The sequence below is a fragment of the Chanodichthys erythropterus genome, chromosome 3 (assembly GCF_024489055.1).
Source record: "Chanodichthys erythropterus isolate Z2021 chromosome 3, ASM2448905v1, whole genome shotgun sequence".
Lineage (NCBI taxonomy): Eukaryota > Metazoa > Chordata > Actinopteri > Cypriniformes > Xenocyprididae > Chanodichthys > Chanodichthys erythropterus.
In genome coordinates, this window is record NC_090223.1 from 49,281,807 (window position 1) to 49,292,960 (window position 11,154).

General features: G+C 36.9%; 1 protein-coding gene across 1 annotated transcript; it reads right to left on the minus strand.

Moving 5' to 3' along the window:
* Nucleotides 1-236: 236 nt before the first annotated feature.
* Nucleotides 237-10,855, minus strand: LOC137017896 (uncharacterized). The gene is made up of 10 exons (XM_067382651.1): nucleotides 10,626-10,855; nucleotides 10,098-10,137; nucleotides 9,699-9,950; nucleotides 8,810-9,412; nucleotides 7,220-7,383; nucleotides 6,573-6,793; nucleotides 3,112-3,276; nucleotides 1,246-1,357; nucleotides 985-1,073; nucleotides 237-869 (listed from the first exon to the last, which is right to left on the minus strand). Exons 2-10 carry the CDS (start codon nucleotides 10,108-10,110, stop codon nucleotides 767-769), a joined length of 1,722 nt encoding a protein of 573 aa, XP_067238752.1. The 5' UTR covers nucleotides 10,111-10,137; nucleotides 10,626-10,855; the 3' UTR covers nucleotides 237-766.
* Nucleotides 10,856-11,154: the final 299 nt, after the last annotated feature.

The window sequence follows — 11,154 nt, forward strand, 5'->3', positions numbered from 1 at the left end:
GCGTGAAAGATGGACGGTCAGGGCGCCATTTTGAGTGTGGCACACAGCGACACTGAACCATATGAAAATTAACTTACTTTTACTTTTTTTCTGTATTTATTTATACATAATTTCTGCAGGTTTAGACCTGCATACTATAGATGTTATAGTAGTAATGTCACCTAAAGGAATTATCATTTAGAAAAATATTAAAATTTTATTTCAAACATTTTCCAAACAAACATCATTTTCAAGTGCATCACTAGTTTGGATTGTAGGCCCTGTTTTTCCAAAAGACATACTCAGTGACTGCTTTCATAAACCATTTATGTACATAATATAAATTTTTAAAAATATGGAAAATAGATGCCAATCATATAAAATTATTACAGCCCCGATTTGATTAAAACTTGTATTCATAATAACTTACTGGTCGATTACAGAGAAGCCACAAAGCACAATTCAAACAAACATGTTTTTGTTACTAATAATACACATCCACCAACTTGCTGCTGCATTTTTAATTTGTTAAAACAATACCTTATATTTGAATGGACCCTGAAACCTTTGTAATTAAAAGAGAAAATTTAATCACAGCTTCTTTTCTTGTCTTTTTAACTTTAATCTGTGAATCTATCCACTGAACTACAAAATCCCAGGAACAACCCATTAGAAATGAAGTTGTGTAACAAATTTGAGAACAGTGCTTGAATGACTGCTCTCTATGTTGAATGTGAAAACTGTAACTGCTTTTGCCATGTTGTGGCGTAATGTCCTCTCAGCTTCTTCAGTAATTCCAGTTTAAGTGTTTAGCCACTCTGTGTAAACTGATGAAGAAGTCCGGGAAAAGACCAAAAATGTTCCTCTCTTCAAATTCATTTCTGACGTTTCTGTTAGAAACAAAAGATGGAGTGAATTAAAATCAAAACAGAAGCATTACAGTCACAAAGATAAACGGAACAGAGATGTAACTGAGATCTGGATGAACATTTTCATCTCACTTACGCATGCACCAGTTTGTTGCGCAAAACACGCAGCAGGCCAAGCACGTCCTCTGGAAGCTTTTTGTTAATGTCTGTCCATATGTCTGAAAGCTGCAAATGAAACATACATTTTTTGTGCTTGACCAGCATGGATGGTCTATTGTGCTACACATTATTAGTAGTCTCAAGTTACACAGCCTTGAATGAATCAGGAAAAATGTACAAAGCAATAAGAGGAAGGCTCTTGTTTTGGTGAGTCTTGTTGTTTTACAGTTTTACTCACCTTTGATTTCCAATTCGAAAAGGTTTTTCCCTCTGTGACATCTTTAGCAGTGTTGAAGAGCTTCCAAAGGTTTTTTAAATCCTCACCCACTATAGCAAGGATGTCATTTTTCCTGAAGGACAAAAAACAAGCAGTCAAAGAGTTGCACGTGAATCAAATGTCAAGAATGGTGTATTTATGTATCTGTCTATCTACTATATATAGTCTTATGAAAAAGTGTTTTCCCCCTTCCTGATTTTTTATTTTTTGCATGTTTGTCACACTTTAATGTTTCAGATCATCAAAGATATCACAAGTAAACACAACATGCAGTTTTTAAATGAAGGTTTTTATTATGAAGGGAAAACAAAATCCAAACCCACATGGCCCTGTGTGAAAAAGTGCTTGCCCCCTAAACCTAATTACTGGTCGGGCCACCCTTAGCAGCAACAACTGCAATCAAGCGTTTGCGATAACTTGTAATGAGTCTGTTACAGCGCTGTGGAGGAATTTTGGCTCACTCATCTTTGCAGAATTGTTGTAATTCAGCCACATTGGAGGGTTTTCGAGCATGATCTGCCTTTTTAAGGTCATGTCACAGCATCTCAATAGGATTGAGGTCAGGACTTTGACTAGGCCACTCCAAAGTCTTCATTTTGTTTTTCTTCAGCCATTCAAAGGTGGACTTGCTGGTGTGTTTTGGATCATTGTCCTGCTGCAGAACCCAAGTTCACTTCAGCTTGAGGTCACAAACAGATGGAAGGGCATTGTCCTTCAGGATTTTTTGGTAGACAGCAGAATTCATGGTTCCATTTATCACAGCAAGTCTTCCAGGTCCTGAAACAGCCCTAGACCATCACACTACCACCACCATATTTTACTGTTGGTATGATGTTCTTTTTCTGAAATGCTGTGTTACTTTTACGCCAGACGTAATAGGACACACACCTTCCAAATTGTTCAACTTTTGTCTCATCAGTATTTCCCAAAAGTCTTGGGGATCATCAAGATGTTTTCTGGAAAAACTGAGACGAGCCTTTATGTTGTTTTTGCTCAGCAGCAGTTTTCATCTTGGAGCTCTGCCATGCAGGCCATTTTTGTCCAGTCTCTTTCTTATGGTGGAGTCATGAACATTGAACTGAGGCAAGTGAGGCCTGCAGTTCTTTGGATGTTGTTGTGGGGTCTTTTGTGACCTCTTGCATGAGTCGTCGCTGCACTCTTGGGGTAATTTTGGTCGGCCGGACACTCCTGGGAAGGTTCACCACTGTTCCATGTTTTCGCCATTTGTGAATAATGGCTCTCACTGTGGTTCGCTGGAGTCCCAAAGCTTTAGAAATGGCTTTATAACCTTTTCCAGACTGAAACATCTCAATTACTTTCTTTCTCATTTGTTTCTGAATTTCTTTGGATCTCAACATGATGTGTAGCTTTTGAGGATCTTTTGGTCTACTTCACTTTGTCAGGCAGGTCCTATTCAAGTGATTTCTTGATTGTGAACAGGTGTGGCAGTAATCAGGCCTGGGTGTGGCAAGAGAAACTGAACTCAGGTGTGATAAACCACAGTTAAGTTTTAACAGCAGGGGCAAGCACTTTTTCGCACAGGGCCATGTGGGTTTGGATTTTGTTTTCCCTTCATAATAAAAACCTTAATTTAAAAACTGCATGTTGTGTTTACTTGTGTTATCTTTGATTCATATTTAAATTTGTTTGATGATCTGAAACATTAAAGAAGACAAACATGAAAAAAAAAAAAAATCAGGAAGGGGGCAAGCATTTTTTCACACAGGGCCATGTGGGTTTGGATTTTGTTTTCCCTTCATAATAAAAAAAAAAAAAAAAAAAAAAAATATATATATATATATATATATATATATATATATATCTTACTTCTTTTCATTATCGATTTTAAGTTGTTTGAAGGCCTCATAGATGGTCAGTGTTGCTGTTGGGTCTGTTTCCTCCTTTTCTATGTAGAGGTTGCGAATTTTTGATAAAGTCTCATAGTTCTGGATTTCAGGCCTATCACCCAGCTTCCTGAGGACAGCATCTTTGCTGAGGGAAATAAAAGGCAGGCAGTAAGCAGGGCAGTTTAGCAACAGAACAAGGCTGTATGTTCAGAAAGAGTATGTCAAACCATCATTCACCATAAGCGTGTTTCTCTGAGGTATGTTACAGTGTTTTGAGCATTAAAGGGGATAGTTCACACATAGAAAATGAAAACAGTTATCATTTACTCATTCTCATGTTCTTGTTTTTTTTTTCTTCATTTTTTTAAGATGAATGTTCTGGACACACTTATCAAATACAATGAAAGCAAATGAGGCATGTCAAGCTCCAAACAATAAAATAAAAATAAAAAAAGATCATTTTAATAATGGTTGAATTGTAATTGTCACGTAATGGTATATATAGTCACACAACAAGGGAGAATTACAAAAACACTATTTAATAATAAATCCATAGGAGAAAGGCAAGTCCAGACAATTAACATAAACGTTATACATAGACAAGATTGGACAAAGTACCGAAAGACAGGGAGAATATATACTAGAAAAAATGAGGAGTGATTAACAGGGCACAGGTGAATGACATTACTAATAAGACAGACTGGGGAGAAACTAGGTCACCAGGACTGAACCAAAAACACACAGGACACATGATGTGACAGTAACATTTGGGTGAATGATTCACAGCTCAAGATAGATGCCAACAGTGCCGGCCCGAGCCTCTTGGGGGCCCTAAGCAGCATTTGATTTGGGGGCCCCCCTCCCACCACGTGAAGTCACCTGTGGTTGAAGATTATTGACACAAATGTCACACTATAATGTTACATTATAAATGAATACAGTGAGGTTATGTATTAATACAAAATAAATAATAAAAAAATCGATGCTTAAAATACTTTATTCTTAAACTTCTGTATACAAACTGTCACAAAACATGAAATAAATAATTAGCAAATGCAAATGTGCATTAAATGTGCAATCTTTTAAATAAAACCAAAATAGACAAACATCTATGCAGGAAGTAATGCAGGACTAATGAGTAGATCTACATTAACACTTCAGCTACTACTATTAACTACTATAGAATCAAGTTTAACTAATCAGTAAGTAATATCAAATTTAGAAGATAGTTCCTTATTAACTAATCAGTAATTACCTAATGATATTACCATTAATAATAACTATTAACTAATGGACAAATTGTAAAGAACATTAGCATGTGTCTGAGATGTAATCAGTCATAATTTTTACTTTGAATATAATCATAAAATGCATCATTAATTACTCAAGTGTTAGCTAGTCACTATGCAGGAACTACTACTGATCACGAACCATTATTTTAAAGTGAAAAAGATGTTTTTCACTTTAAAATAATGGTCCTGATCACTAGTAGTTCCTGCATAGTGACTAGGTAACACTTGAGTAATTAATGATGCATTTTATGACCACACTGAGAGTAAAAAAAGACAATTGCTCACATCTCAAACACTTTAATGTTGTGATTAGTAATTAATTAGTAATTCTTTATAATTTCTCATAGTTACCTATTAGTTATTATTGATGCCAATGTCATTAGCACTGCTACATCACTCGCCACCATATTAATAAATAAATAATAAAGAAATATGGCATCGCTTTCAACTTAAACTGATATCTATAATCAATACGTGAAATACACCTAAATAAATGTATATTAATAATGCGATTTAACGTTAGCTCTGGTGATGGCTTATGACTAGCTGCTACCTCAAGTGACATGAGCACAATTTGTGCTGCTGCACAAAACATTCTGTAAATAATTATGCAAACATACCTTTATCTTGCTCTTTTTTCTCCTCCTCTGTCTTTTTCTTTTTCTTTGTTTCGGCACCAGAAGGATACATCCTTTTTTGTGACATGGCTTATCATTTATAACATTTATTACAGTGACGTGCACTTGCGCGCCGGCGCGAATTGTCAATGCACGCGAGGTGTCTATGCGCAATGGACTATATGCACGGGTTACTTCCTGGTTGTCGTTAAGCCAGCTCGGGCACTTCCGGTGAACTGTTAGCTGTTCATTCTGTAGTCGTTGTACATCGACACAAAACCATCTATGGTTGACTTTTAATGTTGTATTTATATTTTAATGCAGTTATTACATTTACCTAATTTGCCAATAAACCAGTTTTATTGATTGCAATAAAGACGAAGCTATTGGGACTGTTTAAAAATGCCGTGTCTGTAATTAGAGACACACACACACACACACACACACATTTTTTCCCCAGGACTTTAAATGGTATTTTTAATGCGATGACCACAAACATAATTTGTTCATCCTTCTGAGATTGTCCCCATTGTAAAACCGAACGTTTAAAAATGTAGGAAATTTAACATTTGATAATAACACTTATTTAAAAATAAAAAAGACAGTAATTAGCACTTTAACCAGCAGGTGGCGGCAAAGTAGTATTTATTTGCGCACATATCAGCCATTTCCTCTAAACGTTTTTCACTTCGTTTTTGACTAAATATTAAACATTATAAAATAACTAGGTTTGAAAAAACATTTTGTCAATGTGAAGTATGAAATACTCACAAAATCTTATGAAAAACAATAACTTTTATTGTGAATTAATTACACAGAAAGAGAGCACCGTGCTCTCCCTTTGTAATCACAGCAGATGTCAGTCAGAGCAGCGCAAGATCAATGATTTCAGCACACTTGTGAAAACACACATTTTATTCAATTAATCTAACTAAAGTGCACAATAAATATTTAATTTTTGAAGCTTTTTTTCACATAAAAGTGTGAAAACTAATGGTCGAATTGAATTTAGCCGAGGAGGAACATTGAGGTATGTCTTTATTTATTTATTTTCGAAGCTGTCTTACGTTTGAATAACTAAATTAATGCTATGCCTGACTATTTAAGTGACTATATTCTGATTATAAACTAAGTATTACACTACTGATGCTCAACACACCAGCAAATGACATCTCACCGGAAGTTTTCGAGCTGGCTTATATTAATGCGGAAGTTCTAAAGAACGCTCCGTGCATATAGTCCATTGCGCATGACTCAAACGCTAGCAGACACAGCAGCAGTTGTCGGCAAATCAGAATTTTCTTGTCTCGAATTATTTATTTATTCATTCGTATTCATTCATTCATTCATTCATTTATATCACTTGTTTAAGTTATTTAATTGTAAAAAAAAAAAAAAAAAAAAAAACGATTGGGGGGCCCCCTATTGGCCAGGGGGCCCCAAGCAGTCGCTTAGTTCGCTTATGCCTCGGGCCGATGAATGGCAGAAGTCAAAATCACCTGAACGTTTTACAAACATAACTTATAATTTACCTGGAATCATCCCAGAAATAAGGGTGTCGTAGGACCTCATCAATGGTCAATCTCTCTGCTGGTTCTTTGTTGATCATCCATTCAAGGAGATCCTTGGCTACTATATCTTGTACATGTTCAAGAGAGTACTTCCCAATCTTGATCTTGTCCTCACGATCCTTCATGTCCCCAAAAGGATGTTTTCCATCAGAGAGGATGTAGTACACCAACATCCCAGCAACCTGAGAAGCACATATTGACCGGACAGTGAGAAATAAACTGGAAGAGCTTATAGAAAACATTGTTCTTTTACTATTTACTTATCCATACACATTTTATTTTTGTTGACAAAACAAATGGTGAATTTTCTGAAGAATAATTTTGTCATAAATTCACCAGGAGGGGGTGGGTATAATTATCATTATACCCACCCCCAAAATATTTTCAATATTTCTAATACTTCTGCTATATTTACGATTAAGCTGCCAATTTTCAAACTATTTTATTAACATTAACTGGGAAAACTGATGTTAACTTCTTTCTCCTTTTGAACACAAAAGAAGATATTTTGGAGAACATGGGTAACCAAACCCCGCTGACTTCCATAGTAACAATACTATGAAAGTCAATGAGACGCATCAACTGTTGATTTATGGTATTTCACAAACCTGGATGTCTGAGCTCTTTTTGTAATGACCCTTTTCAGTCTGATTCAGGATCTCTGTTGCCTCCCAGCCTTGTGTACCAGCTCTAGCAGTATGAACTGTGCTTCTGCCCTCCTCTAGTTTGCGACTTAAGCCAAAGTCAGCAAGCCTTGCATTTTTTCCTGAATCTGTTGAGAATATGTTTAAGAGTTTTGATATCACCATATGTTTTGATGTCACGACATGTTATATAATCTCTCTCTCTCTCTCTCTCTCTCTCTATATATATATATATATATATACTATATTGCCAAAAGTATTGGGACACCCCTCCAAATCATTGAATTCAGGTGTTCCAATCACTTCCATGGCCACAGGTGTATAAAATCAAGCACTAGGCATGCAGACTTCTTCTACAAACATTTATGAAAGAATGGGTCGCTCTCAGGAGCTCAGTGAATTCAAGCATGGTACCGTGATAGGTTGCCACCTGTGTGATAAGTCCATTCGGGAAATGTCCTCACTACTAAATATTCCATGGTCAACTGTATCATAACAAAGTGGAAGCAGGAATTGGGAACAATATCAACTCAGCCACGAAGTGGTAGGCCACGTAAAATCACAGAACTGGTTCAAGGCATGCTGTGGCTCACAGTGTGCAGAATCGTCAACTTTCTGCAGAGTCAATAGCTACAGACCACCAAACTTTCAGATTAGCTCAAGAACAGTGTGTAGAGAGCTTCATGAAATGGGTTTCCATGGCCGAGCATCTGCATCCAAGCCTTACATCACCAAGTGCAATGCAAAGCGTCGGATGCAGTGGTGTAAAGCACACCGCCATGGACTCTAGAGCAGTGGAGACATGTTCTCTGGAGTGACCAATCACGCTTCGCTGTCTGGAAATCTGATGGATGAGTCTGGGTTTGGTGGATTCCAGGAGAACAGTTCTTGCCTGACTGCATTGTGCCGAGTGTAAAGTTTGGTGGAGGGGGGATTATGGTGTGGGGTTGTTTTTCAGGAGTTGGGCTTGAACCCTTAGTTCCAGTGAAAGGAACTCTTAATGCTTCAGCACACCAAGACATTTTGGACAATTTCATGCTCCCAACTTTGTGGGAACAGTTTGGGGATGGCCCCTTCCTGTTCCAACATGACTGCGCACCAGTGCACAAAGCAAGGTCCATAAAGACATGGATGAGTGAGTTTGGTGTGGAGGAACCTGACTGGCCTGCACAGAGTCCTGATCTCAACCCGACAGAACACCTTTGGGATGAATTAAAGCGGAGACTGTGAGCCAGGCCTTCTCGCCAACATCAGTACCTGACCTCACAAATGTGCTTCTTGAAGAATGTTCAAAAATTCCCATAAAAACTCTCCTAAACCTTGTGAAAAGCCTTCCCAGAAGAGTTGAGGCTGTAATAGCTGCAAAGGATGGGCCAACTCCATATTAAACCCTTCGGGTTAAGAATGGGATGTCATTAAAGTTCATGTGCACATAAAGGCAGGTGTCCCAAAACTTTTGGCAATATAGTGTATGTAAAATTAATGTTACAGACTAAATTATGATATATATCCTTGTAAAGCTGCAAACGTAGTAAATAAAACCTATATATGTACCTATCAAAACATTTCTAGGCTTTATATCACGATGTATGACTCCAGCATGATGAAGAACTTGAAGACCAAGAAGCATCTCCTTCACTATTTTCCTCAAAGCGTCGTCTTTGACCTTTTGTTCCTGCAGACGAAGATTTTCCATGTAGTCCTCCATATCATATTCACAAAGCTGTAGTGCAAGATAATAAAAATCTTCATCTTCTGCTAAGTCCACATACCTGACGATGTTCTTGCTCTCAAGCTTTAAATCTCGTAGATGCTTCAGTTCATTTTCAAAGTCTTTGCTGTTCAGTGGGTCTTTGGTTATTCGTTTAATGGCCACCTCAGTGCCATCATTCTTCAGGCCAAGATATACTGTGCCACTTCCTCCAGAGCCGATAATGTAATTATTACTTCTGGAAAAGGAGATATTACTGACTTTTTTCTTGGAGGGATCTTTCTGGAGCTCCTCTATTTTACTTCTGTATTTTATTGAGGATGGGTTCCACCTGATGAGCCCATCATCATCAGGTCTGTCTGTTTTTTCAAGCACCTTTTCTGTTTCTAATTTTTGATGGTGAGACGCAGTTACCTGCTTGTCATAGTCCGTCTGTGAGGATGAACCTGGAAAATCCATTTGAAATAAAAGTTGAGTTTCAATATGTTCTCACTATTAACTAGTTGATTATTAGTGTGCATAATACTAGGATATTGGCTGTTTATTAGTTATTATTAAACACATATTAACGCCTTATTCTGCATGACTATATTACATCCCTTAATCCTCCCAACTACTAACTTACTGACTATTAATAAGCAGTAATTAGGAGTTTACTGAGGCAAAAGTTGTAGTTAATATTTAGATAACAGTGAGATTTGGACCCTAACTTTCCCCCCACTTTTACCGTACCTTCAAGTTCTTGAATGACATCAGGCTTGATTTCTTGCAGTACTTCGTAAAAAGCAGATTTTACTGCAGGTCCTCCAGATATCACAGCTTTTAAGAGCTCTATCATTTGGGTCCTTTTAGAAGTTGCGTTTGTGATCTTTGAATACACTCCCCAGCTTAGCTTTCTGTTGTCACGCAGCTTATCAGCAATGGTCATCGGAGATGTGACTCTTTGGATGAGAGCTTCATAGTGTGTGTCCACAAACTCAGCATCTGAGTAAAGTTAAAAAAAGAAGTTTCTCATCTTCAGCACACACTACACAGAAACAAACCAACTAATCAACCAGGAAAATTAGGTCAAGTGAATTTAATATATTCTTTCAAATGGTGGATTGAGTGTTTTTTAAATATCAAACTTACGCTGATGTTCCATTGTTTTTCTTCAGCCACTTTAAATGAGCTAAAAAGACAAAACATGTAAAACAACAACATTAACATGCTGCTTATATATTAATTAGTCAAATGCCTGTTTTCGCTGTCAGTTGTTTTGAACCAGACTTTACTTGATATCAGGTAGCCTATATCAGGTTATATCAGTTATGAATTTCTCCCGGCCAAAATAATTGTGATATTTTAGTGCCATTGTTTTCCTGTTACGTTGCGACAAATTAACCGCAACTTTCCACAATTGTTTATTCAGTCAACTGTATGTTTTTGTAGTCAAGATTATTTGCGTTTTTATCCAGAGAAACTGACTTTCAAAAATAAACTACACTTAGAAATATTCACTTTAGTTCAACATTTCAACATTTGAAATCGAAAGTAAATTGCTTTGCCAAACTGAACAGCGCTGTCAGAGCATGATAATCGAGCAGCTAATAAACACTCATATTTGATATATATATATATATATATATATATATATATATATAGTTAAGTTTCACATACCTGTAGTTTATAAGAAAACACGGATTTAGTTTCTGTCCTGCAGAAGACAGGGCGGAATACAGATCGACGCTGCGTTGAGTGCGGAAGAAGAAGGCAATGCAGCCAATCAGATACAACAAAAGTTACAAGACCTGGACCCCTCAGTAGTTGAGATATGTACATCCATAGTAGTGGGAAATTATAGCAATATTTATGTTTGAGCTCAAGCAGCCTTGTGTTGCTATTGATGATTACTTCCTGAAACGAACTTTCAGGACACTGATGAAGTCATCACGAATTTCATGAAAGCAGAGGAACTTTTAAAGAGATAGTTCACCCCGCCAAAAATAACATTCTGTCATTAATTACAAGTAAGAATTTCGTTCATCTTCGGAACACAAATTAAGATATTTTTGATGAAATCTGAGAGCTTTCTGTCCCTCCATTGACAGTGCACGCAACTACCACTTTCAAGCCCCAGAAAGGTAGTAAAGACTTCATTAAAATAATCATATGACTCCAAAGGTTCAACCTCATTTTATGAAAAACA